Source organism: Lycorma delicatula, chromosome 4 (assembly GCF_047948215.1).
Source record: "Lycorma delicatula isolate Av1 chromosome 4, ASM4794821v1, whole genome shotgun sequence".
NCBI classification, from domain to species: Eukaryota; Metazoa; Arthropoda; class Insecta; order Hemiptera; family Fulgoridae; genus Lycorma; species Lycorma delicatula.
In genome coordinates, this window is record NC_134458.1 from 15081698 (window position 1) to 15103656 (window position 21959).

Genomic DNA, 21959 nt, shown 5'->3' on the forward strand with positions numbered 1-21959 from the left:
AAGAAGGGAAGAAGTTACGATTAAAAAAGTATGGGCAAAATGGCCTATTGGCACAAGACCACTGGGAAGACCCCATTTGAGGTTAGGAGATCAAGTGAAATCAGACACAAGAAAAGCGGGTACCAAAATGGCACTCACTATTATTATTTAGAAATAATATTATTTAGTAATATTATTTCTAAATAATTATTATTTAAATGTAATACTATTTAAAAATAATTTTACAATTAATACATAGACAAAATATTTAAATCAGACAAATTCAGTACAATAGAATGTTCTACCTGATTATCAACAAGACCAGCAAGAAGATTTGCCAAACACTGAATATTGAAATATTTCACTTTTGATGCATCAGTTAAACAATTAATGGCAAATCTAGCTATTTCATGATCTTCCCAATTAAGTTTACGCATAAGTTGGAGAACACGGGTCTCAGATTCGACATCTGGTTTCATTAATTCCTGATAAAGAATTTGACTAATGAATCTATATAATGGTGGGATATCATCAACATGACTCAGTGGTGCTTCCGGTGGATTCACATGATAATATGCGTTTTCAATCATTGTCACATAACGCCAATCTAATGCCATAACTGCTTTTTTCCTCATCATTTGTTCCTAAAACAAAAAACCATGCAGATTTTCAATAAATTGCGCACAAAATAAGTCATATCACTTAACAAGTTATACACTAGTAACAGAATTTAGGTTATATTATAGAAAGAATGAAAGGTTCAAATTTACCCAACAAACACCTCACCACAAGCAGAACCCTAAATGATCACACAGAGAATAATCATCAGAACAAGCTCTATCACAGAACCAGTTGGTCCCCTGGCTACTGCATTTCCAAATCTGCTGACGAAGATCAGTATAATGGCTGATCTAATTGCCTTTAAAAATATTTAATAAGGAAAGTGGGACAATGGAAGGAGGGGACCATCAACTTGTACAAATACTGCAACAGTATTAAACCATCTTGTCAAGGACCACATAAATACTGATGTTATATGTAGGCGGTTGTTCCATTTTATAGTTATTGAAAACTGTGTGAGTGTGTGTGAATATATATTTATTTATTACAATTTTACTATAAGCTACGTATAAAGAGTTGTATGAATTACTAGATCATAGTTCCGTACACTGCAATTTACAGGTTTGAAAACTCAATTTTATTATATTATCTAATTTATTTTAATACAATATATTCTAATAATATATTAATATATTCTATATATTAATATAGAATATATTAATATATAGTTTTATATTAATATTTTGTTTATTTTATAACAAAATTAATTTATTACATTATTACAGTAAATGGACAGTAGCTACATAAATGTGGTGCAGAAACAAGGCTGTACTAAGAAAAAATAGGCCTGATACACCATTACCTCTAGCAATAATTTGTCAGTGTCCCACCTCAATAAGCCATAGTTAGTAGCTATTTGATACAAGAAAAAGTAACATCAATTAATTTTTTCTTCCAACTATACATCGTATACAGAGATTTTCTTTAATTTTTGTTTTTTGGCTTAAGCTTTTTCAAATGTTTTCTCTCTACTAAGTACAAATGGACTATTTCTTCTTCTGTTTCTGGTCTCCAGAACCACCATAAGGTACTACTTCAGAGGATGAATGAGGATGATATATAAGAATGTAAGTGGCGCATAGTCTTGTACAGTCTCAAGTCGAACGTTCCTGAGATGTGTAATTAACTGAAACCCAACCACCAGAGAATACCGGTATCCATGATTTAGTATTCAAATCCATATAAAAGTAAACTGCCTTTACTAGGATTTGAACCTTAGAACTTTTGACTTCGGAATCAGCTGATTTGTGATGACAAGTCCACCACTATACCAACCTGGTGGGCAGTACAGGTGAACTACATAATGTATGTTTTTTAATAGAAAGGAATTTCTAGCTTTATACTAACTGTCCTATGTTTTCTTCAACCATGAAACATGTAAAGCACCTGAGGTACAACTGACATTAGTCAGAGTTTCTTTAACTGAGAGAAATATGAACAGCCAACTCCTGTGGTGAATAAAGCAAAAATATCACTTTTAGCACTGAATGTTCCCTGTACTTCAGTAGGCTTTGGATTCTGATTTGAGACAGAACATTTAACTCAATGAAATAGCAAATGGGGAAAAACACTTTATGCCTCAGTTTTTCTACCATGCCTGGTATGGATGCATGTTGCATGTTATTTCTGAAAATGACTAGTCATTTTCAGGATAGTTGCTAACGTCAGGTTGTCTGCAACTATGAAGTTACACTATGAATTAATGAATTAATTTTTTTTTTTATGTTAAGATATTATTTACAACAATTCATTCAACACCAATTTTTATTCAATTAATTTATTTCTATTATAATGTCTATTGCAATGTAAAATCACATATCATGACAATAGCTCTCTACCGAAGCGTAGATCAAGATTCATCACATCTGAACAATTCAAAACAACACAAAGCTTGTTGGCTTTGTTAGCCTACTCCTTCAGTAAGTGTGGTACCTGGATTACATGAGTGAACAGTGAAGTCTCATAATGTCTTATTAGTGTTTAAATCATCCAGATAATTTTTATTACCAGTGTGGTGAGTTCACAATAAACCACACAACAAAATCATTACACATTTAATTAAAAAAAGCTTATAAATTTTTCTTTGACTGTAAAATCAGTGATTAAGATAAGATATGGGTTTCTAATACAATATGTTGTAACTGTGTGGTCAACTTAGGATGGCAAAAAGAAACACCACAAAAGGCCTTGCCATTTGGCGTCCCTATGGTTTGGCATGAACCAAAAGATCATTTGACCAATTGTTATTTCTGTTTAACTAATTTCTCTTGAATTTCTAAAAAGTCTAAATATATACTGTACTCTATCCTTCATTGCCATATACACTAAAACCTGCACCTCACACTGATTCCATTGCAGTTCCCAAGGTTTCTGAAACTTTTTCATGAAAACAACGATAAAGAAGCTGATATTAAGGAAGAAGACAATCAATTCAGATTTTGAAATCCAGTGAGTCATATCATAAGGTGAACTAAATAAACCTTGTAAGAGGTTTAAACTTATCAAAAAATCATGCTAATCTTTTAGGCTCAAGATTCCAAGGTTGGAATCTACTTAAAAAAATACTTTGCTGAAGAAAATTACTTAATTTACTGTATAAATATTGATGAGCTTATATTACAATTTGAGCAAGTTCATGAACCTGAGGAGTGGCGCCTTTTCATTGATCCCTCCGAGTATAGCATAAAAGCATTCTGCTTCACAATAGTAATAATATCCTTCTGTACCAATCTGTTATGAAATTAATATGAAAGAAACGTATAATGTTATGAAAACCACTATTGAAAAAGTGAATTATAAAAAGCATAGTTGCAACATGTGTGTATAGATTTAAAAGTAATAGCTCTTTTGTTGGGTATGTAGTTAGGGTGTACAAAATACTGTTTTATTTGTGAATAGGAGGGCAGCCAAGCTAGGATCAGCATTATGTAGTTGTTCTGTTCCATGTTGAGCCGGTTGGCACTGTACTCTAGCATCTACTAGCGCTGGCTGACGAGTTAGTCTCGTACGATCATTCGAGAGTCGGATCCCACTTGGAGCAGTCATGATTTGTTTAATGTAACATTTCATTCTAGTGCAGAATAGTTTTATTTTGTAGTCTAAAGTCTAATGTGGCTTATAGTTTTTATCGATAATGTTCAATTGTATAATTTTGATTAATGTGTCATTTATTCATCAGTCTAATGTGACTTCTATTTTTTGATATTCAAAAAATGTCTAATGTGACAAATTAAAATTTAATGATTCAAGAAGAATGTTTTAGTTCATTTCATCATCTCAACCATCATTTCAAAATACAGTCCATACTTGCTCTACAACTTAATAGTAGTAAAACAGTGAAAGAAACATGAGAACTTAACTCCCTGTGAAAAAAACATTATTGCATTGAGAAAAACATTACAAGCTTCTAGTTAAACTACAAAAAATATTTTCACTGCCCCTTTATATAAAACTGGGATTAATAAAAAAATTCTGTAAAAGCTATGAAGAAGAATTTTTATATACAAGACAGAGATTCCCAAAAAGAAGTGAAACAAAAATTAAAGAAGGGGTTTTTATTAGCCCACAAATAAGGGAACTAAAATTAATCTGAGATGAAATGTTTAACTTTGTGTTGACTGATGTACAAATCACTGCTTGGACATTGTTTAAATACACTTGTGAAAATTTTACAGGTATCCATAAATCACTAAATTACCAAAATATTGTAAATAAGTTGATAAATTCATGGAGGTGATGTAATACATCACTAAAATTCCATTTCCTGCATTCACATCTGGAGTTCTTCCATCCAAACCTTTTTTATCAAGTTATATTTATTCAGATAAAATCTTAAGCTATTAATTCTAACTAATAATGACACATTAGTTTAATTATAAATTTAAATGAGTTATGATATAGAAACCTGAAGAAATAATTTTATATTGGTCTTATTCTCAAAAAAAAAATTTTTTTCTCTTTTATGAATCCTTGTATGTTTACCTACTATTAAACAGGAATTCATCATATTTAATTGAATAAATACTGTCATTTGTAGCATAATGTTTTAAAATACAAACACATAGAACACTGACCAAATAAACTTTTGTTCTTTGATATGTATCATTACTCCGGAAAAAAAATCTGCCACAGGTTTCAAGAAAGTTACATGCCATTTCAATATGATGATGAGTGAAATCATGAAGAAGAACTTTTAAACAATAGAGACCTTCAATTTTTGAATAAAGTTGGAATTTCACCAACTCACCAATAAATCTAATAACCTTAATTTTTGATTCTATATTGATTTGATCCTAAAAAAAAAACATATAAATACATATAAAAAAATAAGAACAAAAAAGTAACTTATACTAATTATAATACACAGAGTAAAAAATAAATTGTGTAACATATATCATCACACTACAGCGAACAAATTACAGATTACCTAATGAGAATTTCAGATAGCAATTTAAATATTGTAAAGAGCAATTATAGTAATAAATATAAGTGTAAATACTAATATAAGAGAAATAATGAACTCATTTTAGTCATTATAGGATAGAGAATGTGTAAAAAAAAATTGTAATGATCCATTTTGAAAAAAGTAGCCACATTAATTATGATTAATTGGAAAAAATACACTGATGTTCCTAAACATTTCAAAGGATAATTCTCTACAGCTTTATTTGCATTTTCTTAATATCAAAAATCTACCTTAGCATACATTATCGGATAATTTTTAGTTACATAAATTATTAATATATCTGGGGAAGTACAGTCAAAGTTTTTTTTAAGCAGGGTTGACCTTTACAGTCATTAGCTGCTAATTAATTTTAACACCATGCACTAAATCCTCACAGACGCTTGTTTAAATTTTGTAATCAACAGGAATTGGTTTATTAAATATGGTTGGCTTTGACTGTCGGTTGGCATTTTACCTGACCAGGTTCTTCAGTTTCAGGATAATACTCCCTGAAACATTCCACGTGTTGAACTTAAATAGAATACGTAAACATAAAAAAGGACTCTACAATACATTTTTAAGTTAAATAAAAGATTGTTCATATCTTGTAAAAAAAAAATAGATTACTTTAGGTTGCCTGTATGTAATGTAATATGTGTGTTCATAAGACTGTACTAATATTAGGAACATTTTCACTTACAATGCTACAAATAAAAATAGTATCCATTTCAACAGCCATAATCTTAAAATTACACACATTTTATTAAAAATAGAAATAAAAAAATTTTTTTATATTAATAAATTTATTAAATACAGGCATGAATTTTTGTAACAGACTCTCAACTCACACTAAAATTTAATAAATAGATGAATTTCATGGAAAATTTTAAAATAATTTAGTTAAGTGTTTATATACATTAGACAAGTTATAGACTACATTATGTGTTATTCTTATTATCTCAGTATAAGTATTATCTTTATACTGAATTCTGCAAATATATGTAAAGCCTTTTATGCTATTAACAAGTTACATATTCAAATACATCACCAACATAATCCTTATTTAGAAGTAATAATTAATTGATTTGTAAGAAACTGTTTGCAATTCTGAAATACAAAAATCTGAAATCTCTATGTTCAGCGTGTTACTCTACTTTAAACTTCAAGAACCAAGTAGACTGATTTTAGAGAACTCTTTTGATGTTCACCCGCTAATAGGACACAGGCTAGGATACACAGTATATGAAATAATTATTTTAAGTTGGATGGGTTTAACCACTGACAACAACTTTCACAGAAATTCTGTAAAATCAAGACTAGTTATCTATCTAAATGGATTTTCTAGTAAGTTTAATGATTCTTGGAATGTAGTTCATTATTTGTCAGCTGTTTATGTAACTATTTATAGTGTTTAATTTTTTCCACTTTACGAGGGTTGTTCAGAAAGTTCTTGACCTGACACAAAAATGGCGCAAGTATCACCAAACTATATGATATTTGTCAAGTACGATCCTTTTAATAGCATGCTGCGAAGTTTCATATGCATGCATTTAGTTGCTTGTTTGTGGCGATCGAGTAAACAAACAAGTTTTGATACTTTCTAAAAAATGGATAAAAGTGAAGTTTAATCTATTATAAAGTACTTTATTTTAAAAGGTTTAACCCATACACACATAAAAAAGAGTTAAGATTCCATTTAAAAGGATTCTTCCTCTTCTTTTTTTTTATGGTAAAAAGTAGGCTGCTAAATTTAAATGTAGTCATACAACCACTGAAGATGATGAACACTCGCAACGCCCAAAAACCACAACTGACAAAATTGTCACAAAAATCCATAATGATGTATTAAATATCATCAAATCAGTGCACACAAGTTTGTTGATACTGTAAACATCTCAATTAAGTGTGTCCACTACATTTTACATGATGTTTTGGGTGCAAAAAAGGTTTCCGCTCAATGGGTGCTGCATTTGCTAACAGTTGACCTAAAATGCATTTAACTGAACACTACTCAAGGGTGGTTTAGACTTTTTAAACACAATTCCACTGAATTTCTTTGATGCTTTATAGTAACAGATAAAGCATGGATTCACTATTACACATCAAGAGACTGAAGACTAGTCTTCATACCATAGACCATAGACCAAACAGTAGTTGGGAACAAATGAAACTGCATCAAAGAAAGCAAACACAGTTCCATGGTTGGGGGGGGGGGTTGTAATTCTCGTGGTGTGGTACTCATAGACTACTTAGAAAAAGACAAGACTATCACCAGGGAATATTACGCTTCAATGCTGGACTGATTGAAGGGTCCATTCAGGCTTAATGTCTACATTTGGCAATTCAAATTAGAAGAAATTTAATTCTGATTAATTCCTTTTCATAGTTCATAATAAATCTAATTTATTAAATTGTTAAAAATTTTAAACTGTGCTACAACACTACTGTCATTCACACTTACAAATCCATGCACACAAAAAAATTTATACATTTGCACACCAAAATTTTCATACGATTGGCTAAAATGATCTTAGGGATATAAGAAACAAAACAAAGTAATAACTCATTTAAAATACTTTATCTTACCTTTTTTCGAATATGATATTTGAAATCATGTTTTAATAATTGACCTAAATCAATGGCAACTTCAGGCATTACAGGGTTTAATATAGCAACCAATCTAGCATAAAATGGAAGCAAATCAAGACGTGTTCTTGGAACTCCAAACAACACTCTATAAAAAATGGCAACACAATAAATTTATCAATCATGCTAATAAAATTCTCCTTATAATAATGAAAATTTACAATAGACAATTTATTAAAACAAAAATGAAACTGATTTAAAACATGCACAGTTCAATTCAGCTAGAACTAGCAGTTAATCTGTTAATACAAAAGCGTTTACCACTAGTTGAACTGTCAACATTCTACAGCTTTTTTTATCATTATTGTTCTTTATTTATAACAAATTAATCTGTTTAATTTTAGCCTTTAACATATAACTATGTTATTAAAATTTTATTACCAATACTTAGTGTAATAATACAGTTTCAATAATAAAAAACCAAGATTGAACTGCCTGTTTAAAAGTACATAATTTAAATAATATTTTGGGTCTTAGACAAAATGGTAAGCAACTCTTTTCTTTAAATTTCATCCCTTCTTCCTTGAATGAATTCCATGGAACTGGATAAGCCACCAATCAGGTTCTAGGTGTAGCATCGTGCTGGCACATTCTAATAGCTAGCACAGGAGCCATTTCTTTACTGAGCTCAGTGGGGTGACGACCCTCTTTTTTATACCTGTAGAACTATTCAAGGACCTTGTTTCCCATTAAGGAGGATTGCTGAAAATGCAAAAATAATTTGCCTCCTATACATTGTAAAATCTAACCTAATCAACATAATTTTACTTCACTTCCTTTTGTAACATTCCAACTGTAATATAAAATTTAGTAACTATACAAGGATACATCAATTCAGCTCATAAAATCATTTTTTATACCAAAAATAGCATTAATACAGGATTCCTTTTTAAACCACTAGCCACTTAATCAGGTTCAATACACTTTTCTATGAGTATGTACGAGTTTCTACGAGTTTATAATCTAAGTAATCTCTCATATAACAAACTACCACTATGAGCCCTGACTTAAATAGTTTTCTCCAGTATCAGCATGCACACAGATCAATTTTACAGCTGAATATTCATCAAATAAAATTAATAGTAATTATAAAGATAAACTGCAAAAAATGTTAAACTGCATCTAGATCTGCTATATATTTTCATACTGCATTTCTATCTGTATAAATTGTTTATAAATTTTACATTTACTTATTCACATTGATATTGCCTTCTACTTATCATCAGATTTAATGATATAAAAAGAAATATTTCATCAGCTTACAGTTAAACAAACTGAATAATTATTAAACTGATACAAGGTAATAGTCATGAATATCATAATAGCTGTAAAAAAAGACCAAAATAAAAATGTTTTAATTAAAACAAAATATGACGTTTTAATTAGCCAAAATATTGGATCAATTGCATACAAATATTGATAATATTAAGAAACTGTGTTTGAAGAGTCACAAATTTTTAACAAAAGTGTAATAAATACAAAAATAGATTAAATATTTATAAATGTAAATAATTTAGTATTACTTCAGTCGCATAAACGTACACCCTTCTATATTTTTACAAACTCAACTAAAACGAAATGCAAACTCAATTCCTGTCATTTCATATTAAGTGTGTATAATTCTTCCATACTGTATAATTTAAATGATTTTATAAGAATGATTCCAATGCAGAATAAACAATGTAAGTTTCTAACAAAGCAAATTAACTAAAATAATATATATTTATCCGCAACTCTCATGATTAAACATATAGTGAAAGACCCAACTAATCAAGTGTTGCTCATAACAATACTATTATTGCAGTTGTTCTGTCCAATCAATACTTAAAATGTAAAGATTAATTAAGATAAAAACTGATAACTAAATTTGATAAAATAACAAGCATTAATTGCTCGTATGAGCACTGTGCATGCCAAGATTCCTATTCAGACAAAGGCTGAATTCATGGAGCATAAGACCAGGCTGTACTGGTCAGTCATTGAACCATGCGTATAAAAATGACCACAGATTTTAGTATCACAGACGGCTGTTGGTCTCCAGAGGTATCACAATAGTGGCAGCCATCAACAATCAGGGCAGGAATGAAAGTTATACTTTCAAACCCAGAATTAGCTCTGCTCTACCTGGGTTATTAAGAGTCCCTGATTTACTAAATTTCTCTTCTGCCTCATGTTTCCACAGGTCAAATTTGGTCTCCTAACTGCATAGTAACTAGTTCTAGGTCCAGGTTTCTGGGACTGGTTGACCATTGACAGAAATGTTTTGCCTTACTCAGTAAGTTAGCTGGCCTAATTAATTGAATCGAGATAAACTGTGGCTAAAACCTGTGACAGACCCATGACAAGGTCCATAGAAAATCTCCTGCTCTTGGCCAAGCCCCACTGAGTGCAAGAAGCGTTGATTCATACAACCCTTAGGTGGCCAGACTAAGTGCATACTGGAGTTTTCAGTTAGGAATATCAAGGCTAAACAGCACTAAATATTTTTTTGTGGTTCAGAGTGACATGTAATCAGCAGAAGGATAGCCTGTAGCCTACCAAGATGATAGTTGCCACTGCATTCTTCAGGTTTGATATTACCATGAGAATGTGGGCAATTGCCTCAACAATAAGCAGGTGATTCCAGTGTTTCAATTAGAGCTAACTAGATGGCACATGATCCACTAAAGCACTTTAAGGGCTAGATATAGGTCAACTGTACTGTATGCCATACTGTCATCATATGTGGATAGTCCACAAGGGTGCCCTGCTGATGTTCAGTTGAGTAAAGTGCCTCTGACTAGACTTATACAAGATTTCTAGTCATATATTATGTAACATTAATGCACAATAAATTATACGAGCACAAACAATGATTAAATGAAACAGATGTAATTTAGTCAAAAAATTCTCCAAAAAAAAAATGAAAAGCTTACACAGATAAATCTGACTTAACAAAAAAAACTGATTTTATGAAAATCTACATACCAAATATTTTCATAATAGAAGATTTCAATGAATAAGATAATCAAAAACTCAAGTTGAAACCATAAAAATCATTACTTGTACTTACTTCACCAATTTCTTTCTATGATTTTTTGTATTATGATTCATTAAAAACTCAATTGCGGCATTATCAATCATCTCCCTATTGACACAATCTGGCAGATGATTAAAAAATGCATCCAACATAATTTTTGCACTAACATTTATGCTACTTTCATTTTCCTCTACATCTGAAAGACATACAATTAATTTAATTAATAAAGATTTACACTTTGTTTAAGAATATCTACATATAATTTGAATAAAATAATATCTTTATGATCATTTCTAAGAAATTTTAGAAAAAGAACCTTTTAAGTTACCAAAATGAAAAATAACAAAAAAATGGAAGAGATGAAAAAGAAAAAATGGTTATCATTCATCATACAAGTAATTAGTCACCATAAACACAGCTACAAGAGAAAAGAGGTGTGGGACAACCAAAAATAAATAAAATTATAAGACAGGGAAGATAGCACCCTGGGTAAAATGTTAAAATACCCTGGTCCTGGATTAAGCAGTGGATGGCTCCACATGGAGAACCCTGAAAACAATGGGTTGATGAAAAAATAAAATCCCAACAGCCAAAGCCAGTTAAACAATCCAGTTCCTGTTGACCACCAAGGTTAAATAATGCTGGGTGCAGTTCCTTGCATCCTGCTGACATTTTTCAGCAGCTAATAACCATAACAGTCAATGCCACTTAAAAGAATAAGAGAAACAAAGATTTTTAAATATAATGAATGTAGGTATGATAAATTCCAAATTTCTGCAACACCTTAAAAACCAATCACTATTACTGATACCAGATAATGAAATAATAATAAAAACCCCTACCTGAACAGGTTTAGAACATAACTTCATGGCAACTATTTTTCAACAATCATTTATTTATAATTCATATTAACTTATGTAATCATACCACACCAACTGCAGTTAATGTATTGTTTAAAGAAAGGTGTAAAATCATAAATAATAAAACAATAGTTTGTTTGATTGAGATTTACAAATATATTCAATTTTTTTTTTTTAATTTTGTACTAAATATAGAAAAATGTATACATTATTTTTTCAAAATCTACTAACACCAAGGATAATTAAATTCACAACTGACAAGAAGCATGAACTGAGATATATTTTTTCTAATATAAGGTTCTCTCACGTCAGTGGTTGAAAAACCATGACTGCACCACTTTCATTTGAAAGTTTAGGCTTTTGTGATTTTTTTTATCACTTCAATGTACATAATGTTAATATTTAATAATACTAGTACAAATATAACTTGTCGTAATAGCTTATGCAAGGTATAAATTACTACTTGTACATAAGTAAACTTTAAGATATTTTGTTAATGATAATTTGGATGAAACTACATATTAGTTAAAAGAGATATGGTTTGGCTTCATTGCTGGAGGAGAGATTCAAAAGTACAAACAAAGTAAACAAGAGTAGACAATAATAAAATGAGACAGAAAGGGGAATATTGAACAGATAATATTAAGGAGAACAACATATTACACAATACAAGGTGTGCAATTTTGTTATTTAGATAGAAAAAGTACACAAGACACACAAGATACCAAAAGTACATTTGTACAATCCACAAGAGCTTTCATCTAGAAAAGAAATATGTTAGCATATAATATATATTTAGGAATTAAAAGCAAATTTAAAAAAAAATATATTATGCAAGGTATATACAGTAGCAAAACATGAACAATAGAAAAACCAAAAAAGCTACTTTGAAATGTAATATTAATAGAAAAATGTTGAAAATAAGATGGTTTGATAGAGTAAAAAGAGAGATTAAAAATGGATTGGAAAAAGAAGTTTGCAAAAGATTTTTGTTAAAAAAAAATCAAACAAAGCTTCAAGGTTTCAATTTGTCATCTGATCTCAAAGTATTTCTGCTACCAAAATGTCATTATTTTATTACTGAAGAATTATTCCTTATGAGATTTTTGAAGTTGTAATAATCAGTACACCAACAAATATTATACATCACTCATTAAAAATCAAACTGAAAAAAAAAGCATGTGAACATCAAAAAATCTGAAATTGCAGTATTAACGATGAATGTTATCACTAAACATACGATAACATAACTCCATTATATATTACAGCAGATTTATGGCTCCAATAGCTTTTTTCTAACTGCAATAAGCTCTGTTTCTACAGAAACTATTAACTGGAATAAAAATTTTTTTTTTAAATTCAAAAAGAATAATTCACTCAATTAAAACATTTGTACACATACAATACTGGCTTTAATAATTCCTAACATTTTTTAACGAGCTGACAGGATTTCTTAAGTTTCTAACATTTACTATTAGCAAATATCAAAGAAAATTCTAGTAAAAACCAAATAGATTTCAAAATTTGCAAGGTACTTCTTTAAATTAAAATAAATATACCTAAAAAAAAATACCTTCAATGATTTCACTGACAGATGGTTCATCAACTTTCTTCCCATCTTCTTCAACTTCCTCATCTAGATCTTCATCTAGTGTTTCTTCAGTCATCGTAGAGGGTTGTGCTTGATTACAACTGTGATCTTTTGGCAGTTTTAAATTGGGAAGAAATTCCTTCAAGTTTGGAAAATCTTGATAGAAATGTTGTGTTTCTTCATCTTCCCATATGTTTATAGCTGAACCAGAATCATCAGTCTCATTTGAACCAACACAGATTCCAGATTCTTGATTCTTTGATACTTCTGGTGAAAAAAATTAATAAAGCAATGTTTAAATAAATACTTTTGTCAGAATCATGAACAGAGAAAATACACTTTCCTTCATTATTTTACGGTATAATTCAATATTAACTAAGTACTGCTTTTTCTAAACAAATTTCCTAAAAAACTGTCGTCGTCTTTGCAGTCAACCTAATATAATGATGTTAAACATTTTTACAATTAATGTTTAACAGACAAACTTCAAATAACAAAATCATCAAGATTTTATTAACCAATTTTATTAAAATAATATAAAAATTTGAGCACAAAGAATAAAACATACATAAAACTACCTAGAACATTAACTCTGAGTAGTGTCTTCAATCGTTAATTTTATGTCATCATAATTGGGCATGAAATAGAAATGTATAAGTTTAATAAATGCTGGGTAAAGCTCAGTTTTTGATCTTTGATTTACAAAGGACCAGATCCTTTTTACAGTCAATTACCAACAGGATCAGGCAGTGAGAGGATAATGCTCAGGGTTTGAATCCACAAGAAAAAAGTAGTCGATCAGATTTATTTTTAGTAGTATTTTGAAGTGGTGATTGCCACAGCTAGGGTTAACTTACACCAAGTATTTAACAATATTATCAAGCCAATAACCAGTGTGACTTAGCATAACTTTTCATTTGGAGTACACAGTACTACACACATACATATCATAAGACTGATTTAATTTCTTGCTGCTGACCAATGATAATGAATATGGTTCCTGTATATACATGAAAAAATCAAATTAGATACATACATTGTAATGAAAGAATAAATAAGAATACAAAACTATAGAATTTTAATGCCTCTACAAGAATATTAATACAAACAGCTTGCAAAATAACTGATAAACTGAAAGTAAAAAGTGGCTGTACCTTAAAGAGATATACACTGTAGAAAGAAAGCAGATGTAGTAATCCCACTTAACTACAACATGGGTTGATCTGTTTCCAGGTAAGTGGGAATTTTGGAAAATAAATTAAAAGCATTTAATATTAAATAAATAGATAATGCATTACAAAAAACTTAATATAACTATAAAAATAATTAAATACACACAAATTAACTCATATACAAATGTATATGTTAAACTCTTAATAAATTAAAAGCTCTGCATGTATACCTTTGCTGACATTCAATCACTTTTTGTGTCAGCAATTCAGGAACAGTATTTGTGAGATACTTTTAATTGCTCTCGGATTTTTTTAATTTTACGATAAACATTAAAAGAAGTTTTAAAAGTCCTTTCTCATTGCTTCAAGTAAAAATGATAATTTTTAATTGTTCAAATCAGAGAGCAATTGTACTGATTTAACAACTAATGACAAATACAAAGGTGCTAGAGAAGTCTGGGCAAAAATAAAGACAATTTTTTCTGAAAAAAAATTTTTATTTCTCAAAATAATCTTGTTTCAAATTATTTATTTAGTTCAACAATGCTGAAAGATTAGTTGATCGCATCCTTACGGTATGATTTATCCATGTCTTCAAAATAGGCAGATATTTCAGTAATAACTTTTATCATTTTACATAAATTTCTTTCCAGCAAGCCACCTCATATTTGGAAACAGATAATAGTCCAAAGATGCTATGTCATCATAGCACCTTTGTGGTGAATAGGAAGGATGTGGAAGAATTTTGTACATTAATTTGAACAATTTTGCTATCGCAATCACAGAACAGCTGGTGCACTGTCTTGGTGATACAAGAATTCTTTTTTAAATCAAATGCGGTTATTTTAAATTTACTTCCTCATTTAGACAATCCAGCAAAGACACACAATAATGCCCAACTATCATTTCACCCTTTTCCAGAAAATCAATGAATATAACGCTACAAGTGTCCCAAAAGACAGTGGTCATCACCTTTCCTGCTGATGGAACAGTTTTCACTTTCTTTGGAGCAGGTTCACAGACTGTAACCACTGTTTTGACCGTTTCTTGATTTCAGGTTGGTTTTGATACTTCCAAGTTTCATCAATTGTTATAAAATACAGCAGCAATTCTCCTGGTGATGATATTTAAACTATCCCAAACTGTGCTAAGAAATGTTTAATCATTCATACTTTTGATCAATTGTGAGCAAACATGGCACCCATCTTGTGGACAGTTTTCACATATGTAAATATTCATGTAAAATATGATAGGCCTATCCATTTGAGATGCTTACTTCTTTCTTTTTCCTGTTAAGCCTCTGGTAATTACCTTTCAGATAATATTTCAGAGGATGATATGTATGATTGTAAATGAAGTATAGTCTTGTACAGTCTCAGTTCAACCATTCCCGAGATGTGTGGTTAATTGAAACCAACCACCAAAGAACACCGGTATCCACAATCTAGTAATCAAATTTGTGTAAAAATAACTGACTTTACTAGGTCTTGAACGCTGGAACTCTTGACTTCCAAATCAGTTGATTTGGGAAGACACGTTCACCACTAGACCAACCCAGTGAGTTTGAGATGCTTACCGTCTTAACAGTTTCAATCTTCTATCCTTTATCACCATATCATGGATTTCTACAATATTAAGTTATAATCTCAGCAGACCAATTGGAACATTCCATGTCATTTTTGCTCTTATGACCACTTTGAAAATAACCAAACCCCTTGTGAACAATTCTAATCCATGAAGCTGACCCACAGTAATATTTATCCTGACTGAATTTAGTCCCTGAGCAGTTTTGCCTTTCAAAAATTAATGATTGATCACTACACAAAATTCTCTTTTGTCCATCTTTCAAAAATCACAATACTTGATTGACTCAAATAACCGCCCACCACAAAATTATTATTAAACATATTGAACTGCAACTTGGTGTATGCTACAAACAAAGATGTGGAAAACTAATATGATCTCAATAATGTAGTACTACAAACAAAGATGTAGAAAACTAATATGATCTCTATAATGTAGTACAAGTGCCACCTCCAGACTTTGCACAGACTTATAAAATACTCTGGATTAAGCAACACTTTAAAGTTAAGCCTCATTTCATTAATGTTCAAAAGGTGACTTCAAAATAATTCTGAATGATTTCTTAAAAATGTGTTCTGTAAGAATTTCTACCTCGGTATTCAAGGTCAATGTTTCCCAAAAACATCAAATCTCTAATGCCACATAGCATTGTTTTCCACATACCTAAACTGTCTTGAACTCACAAAATTTTACAAAAGGAAAAGCTTGATTTAATTATTCATATTTAGCCAATTTCACTGTTTTCTGTTCATATTTTGATCAACTGTAGGATTTTGAAAAATAAAAACTTAATTTATCTTCTTAGTTCAGCCAACCTGAAACTGTAGAAGTCTCAATATTTAAACCTGCTGAAACACTTTTTGAAAACTCTTATTTTTTACTCATATAATTTTTTCTTCAATTCAAATAGGCTTTATTTTTCAGACATGGCAGACTTATTTCTGACCTGCAACTGGTCTTCAATAAATAAAATACAATGATTCATTCATACATTCCTTATCTAAAAGAAAACTTGTTAAGATAAGAAACAAATTAAACAGTATACAATTTTTATTTTTACATAAGTATTATTATTTTGCCTATAGTCTAACAGTAAACTATAAATTTTCTATTAAATTTAACAAAAATTGAAAATGAATTAAATTACATATCCATTTCTATTTAACTCGGGTTCAATTTAAACAATTAAAAAAAAAATGTAATTATTACTTGAACAACTTCTCAATCTCATTTTATATTTTTTTATCTAAAATTATATTGAAAACTTACTATCTTCAGGTAGTTCAGGAAAATCTTCATCCAATGCTTCTGCAAAATTTTGTGTTCCAGTAAAAAGCTTCTGAAAACTTGCAGCTAACGCTTCGCTTTTCTCCTTTCTTTCAGCACTTAGTTCTCCTTTTGTCTGCAGAATTCTTTTATTTTGTCGTTCAAATGCCTGCATCTCTGCATGTTCCTATGAAATAAAGGATGAAAATAATCACTGAATATTAAATCAATTTAAAAAATAAATATACAGAATATAAAATAAAGTTTGCGTAATTTCAGATAGATCTAAAAAAAATGCTAAACTAAAAGAAGCAAATCTAAACCGTAAGAGAGAAAAAATTAAATTAATAAATCTTCAAACAAATATCCAAATTGACAACGAAATAACAGTAAATAAGCTCATAAATAATGCAAGTATAATTTTAACAATACTTAACTAAAAATAACGACTTTTGCTGTTATATTAGGTATAATCTACTGGTTTTTTATTATATTAAACTTCTTAATATGCAATGGTGATGTTGGTATTAGATAAAACAATATAGACAACCCACCAGGTTGGTCTAGAGGTGAACACATCTTTCCAAATCAGCTGATTTGAAAGTCGAGAGTTCCAGAGTTCAAGTCCTAGTAAAGTCAGTTATTTTTACACAAATTTGAATACTAGACCGTGGATACTGGTGTTCTTTGGTGGTTGGGTTTTAATTAACCACACATTTCAGGAATGGTCAAACTGAGAATGTACAAGACTACACTTCATTTACACTCATACCTCTGAAATATTATATGAAAGGTAATTACCGGAGGCTAAACAGGAAAAAGAAAGAACAATATAAACAAAATCAAAAACAAATACAAACAAGGAAAACATTAACTTACTGTCACCATAATAAGTCCTTGTTTAACACAATAGACACACTCCTGAAAACAGGAAATTATCCAATGATTTCAATAAAAATCATGTGTTTCCCCATAAGAAAACATACAGTTTTGATAGGTTAGGTTTATTATATTCTCATTACTAAGAAAATCGCTTAGTATAAGATTAAAAAAAAAATCAAATAAAATGCATACTATTTTCAATATTTTTAACTATTTACTTCAATTTATTAGCCACATATTTATACATATTATAGAGAAAATAAGGTTATTCAGCTGATATTTTAAAATTAATTGTAATACTGCAAGTCTGGTATATTTCCTTGGAAATCTCATATAAGCAACTTACGCCCTCAAGTGACCAAAATCTTTCCTTCAGAGTTAAATTCTTAATTACAATCTCTTCTGTTAAAATGATTTCTTCATCAATGATTAAAAACCAGCTCCCTCATAGGTATGCTGGTAGAGGTCATCCACCTGCCTATTGGTGGACAGAGGAAATTGAAAATCAGAGAAAAGAGTGCCACAAACACAGGAGGATAGCCATGTGCGGACGCCTTGACTCCCTGAGGTTACTATACGACTCATATTATAAGGAAAACAAGAGACAGCTTGCTGCCCTATTCAGAGACTCGAAGAGGGTGTGTTGGCAGGGGCTCCTGGAAGAGATGGACACTGATCCCTGGGGTTGGCCCTACAGATTTTTGGTCAAAAGAGCACTTAAAACAAAAGATCATACCACCCTGAACGAGAATGACATCATCGAAGGCCTCTTCCCACGTGGAGAAGCATTAACAGCCAACGATCATGGCGAAATGTAGCTGCCTCCTCTGTTCACCAATGATGAACTGACTGTCACTGCTAAGCGCATGCCTGCGGACAAGATGCCTGAGCCGGATCACCTGCCAAACCTGGCGGATAAGGTGATGGCCCAGGCGAACCCCGGGGCGCTACTTGAGGAATTCAATGCATGTATCAAAGAAGGAACGTTCCCAGAGAGCTGGAAGCGGCAAAGGCTTTGTCCTTATTCATAAGTCAGGGAAAGATCCGGTTCTCTCCACAACCTACAGGCTGCTGGCCATGATTAATGCTCTCCCCAAGCTCCTAAAGCGGATGCTGGTACAGAGACTGGACAGTGCTGTTTGCTGTTGAGGACAAGGGCAGACTCTCTGCAAACCAATATGGGTTTCGAAAAGGTAGTAGGTCTGCTCTTGATGCAGTTTCCACAGTTTGCGAGTTAGCAAACAGCATAATCAGAGACCAAAGGGGACGGGCCACAGGTAGGATGTGTGCCCTGGTAACCGTAGATGTGAGGAATGCCTTCAACAGTATTACTCACACTGCTATCCTACAGACATTGATTGAGTACGGAGTATCAGATTCATAATAAAGATGACACAGTCCTACCTAATTGGTCATAGACTGACTTGCAAGGTGGAGGGAAGAACCCTTGATCACACCCTGGACAGAAGAGATCCACAGGGGTCGGTACTTGGGCCGACCCTACGAAATGTTGCTTATAATAATGTAATTCACCTTGCGTTGCCCACTGGAGTCACTCTGATGGGGTACATAGACGATGTAGTGATAATAGTTGACGCTGCCACTAGGAGGGAGGCGGCTGTAAAGATTAACAATTCCTATGACATAATTAAAGATTGTATGAGAAGTCGGACTAGAAATGGCTCCCGATAAGACCAAGATTGTAGCAACCAAATAGAAACCTAGACTGTCATCACAATAGAAGGTCAATGAATGTATTGAGTCATGACTGGCTGTGAAGTACCTGGGCATCTGGATAGATTCCCAGAAGCGCTTTTTGGGATGCATGTGTCAGAAGCTGTCAAAAGAGCCGACAAGGTTATGGGACTGGTAGCCCACCTACTACCCAATACAAACGGCCCAAGACAACAAAGGAGGAAGCTCCTAACAAATGTGGCTTGCTCCACACTTTTATATGGAGCAGAGGTGTGGGCGGGCGCCGCTAAGTATAAGAAGTATAGGAGGCCACTGGAGGCACTGCACAGGAGGTGCTGTTTCCGGGTGGCCTGTGCATACAAGACCATTTCTGGAGTGGCAGCTGAGGTCCTTGCAGGACAACTCCCCATTGACCAACAAATTGAACACCGAAGAAGGATGTGAGAATTGTGAGCACTTTCAACAATAGAAAGGAAATCCCAACATATAATGGAGGAGATAATGGACACCTAGCAGCAGAGATGGGATCAGGGCGATAAGGGTCGATACACTGGCTCCTACGCGATGTCAAGGGATGGTGTAGGCGCCCCCAAGGCTCGCTTGATTACCATTCAACAGTTTCTGGCGGGACATGGTGGGTTCAGGGCCTACTTACATAGGTTTAACCTGGACTAAGTGGATGACTGTCTGGTGTATCAAGAGGAAGAAACACCCCATCATGTCTTTTTCAGATGTCCCGATGAGGGGTACGATGAGGCGAGAAATGATCTAGTCGAAATAAACAGAGGGGCCATGTTTGCACCTGAAGAGGTACAAGACATCCTGTTCGAATCTGAAACAGCATGGAGAACGACTGCTAATTACACTAGAGTGGTTATGGATGACCTAAGAAGATGGGAAGAGTATTGCAGAACATGAGATATTGGTAGACACACCGGCGAACAGACTCCTGGCTGAGTATCTAGAGGGCCCCCTGAACGTGTGGGGAACACCTGGACATGATGAGGCCACGAGCAATCCGCCTGTGTGTCTAACAGTGACCGCAGACAGTAAATCTGTAGTAGACATGTGTCCATTGTGGGATGGGTGATGAGACGAGTTTGTTAATGATACAGATTGACTCTAAGTTTTCTTGTGTCGTGACACTTATAGTATCATGTTGAGCAATATGTTTTATGAATTTTATTTTGAGTTTTTCTTTATTTGTTGTGTACTGCTGTTTATGTATATATCTTGTGTAGTATTTCGCATCTGGTCGTGCACTAATTATATACATAGCAATTCAGGTGCAAAGTTTTGTATTACTGATTTAATGTTATTATGTTAATAGTTGCTTATGTTGTTTGTTTATTATATATTACATAGATATATATATATATATATATATATACAAATCTATATTATATATATATATATATATATATAATATAGATTTGTATCTTAGGCGGAATAAAGAGAACCGGTAGAAAACCTTGGGTTTCAGACGATATATTGCAGTTGATGGATGAACGTAGAAAATATAAGAATGCTAGTGATGAAGAAAGTAAAAGGAACTATCGGAAATTAAGAAATGCTATAAACAGGAAGTGCAAACTGGTGAAAGAAGAGTGGATTAAAGAAAAGTGTTCAGAAGTGGAAAGAGAAATGAACATTGGTAAAATAGACGGAGCATACAGGAAAGTTAAGGAAAATTTTGGGGTACATAAATTAAAATCTAATAATGTGTTAAACAAAGATGGTACACCAATATATAATACGAAAGGTAAAGTCGATAGATGGGTGGAATATATTGAAGAGTTATACGGAGGAAATGAATTAGAAAATGGTGTTATAGAGGAAGAAGAGAAAGTTGAGGAGGATGAAATGGGAGAAACAATACTGAGATCTGAATTTAAGAGAGCATTAAAAGATTTAAATGGCAGAAAGGCTCCTGGAATAGACGGAATACCTGTAGAATTACTGCGCAGTGCAGGTGAGGAAGCGATTGATAGATTATACAAACTGGTGTGTAATATTTATGAAAATGGGGAATTTCCATCAGACTTCAAAAAAAGTGTTATAGTTATGATACCAAAGAAAGCAGGGGCAGAAAAATGTGAAGAATACAGAACAATTAGTTTAACTAGTCATGCATCAAAAATCTTAACTAGAATTTTATACAGAAGAATTGAGAGGAGAGTGGAAGAAGTGTTAGGAGAAG

The 21959-nt window shown here is 31.9% G+C and overlaps 1 protein-coding gene across 5 annotated transcripts in view; it reads right to left on the reverse strand.

The window, feature by feature from the left end:
- Window positions 1-21959, reverse strand: part of LOC142323132 (regulator of nonsense transcripts 2-like) — a 115000-nt gene that overhangs the window by 44118 nt on the left and 48923 nt on the right. For all 5 annotated transcript variants that reach the window (XM_075362370.1, XM_075362374.1, XM_075362373.1 and 2 more), the window contains exons 7-12: window positions 17186-17369; window positions 13143-13427; window positions 10743-10905; window positions 7631-7778; window positions 4674-4892; window positions 285-623 (exon numbers count right to left, since the gene is read on the reverse strand). In XM_075362370.1, the coding sequence (XP_075218485.1) occupies window positions 285-623; window positions 4674-4892; window positions 7631-7778; window positions 10743-10905; window positions 13143-13427; window positions 17186-17369 (1338 nt within the window). The remainder of the gene's footprint in view (window positions 1-284; window positions 624-4673; window positions 4893-7630; window positions 7779-10742; window positions 10906-13142; window positions 13428-17185; window positions 17370-21959) is intronic.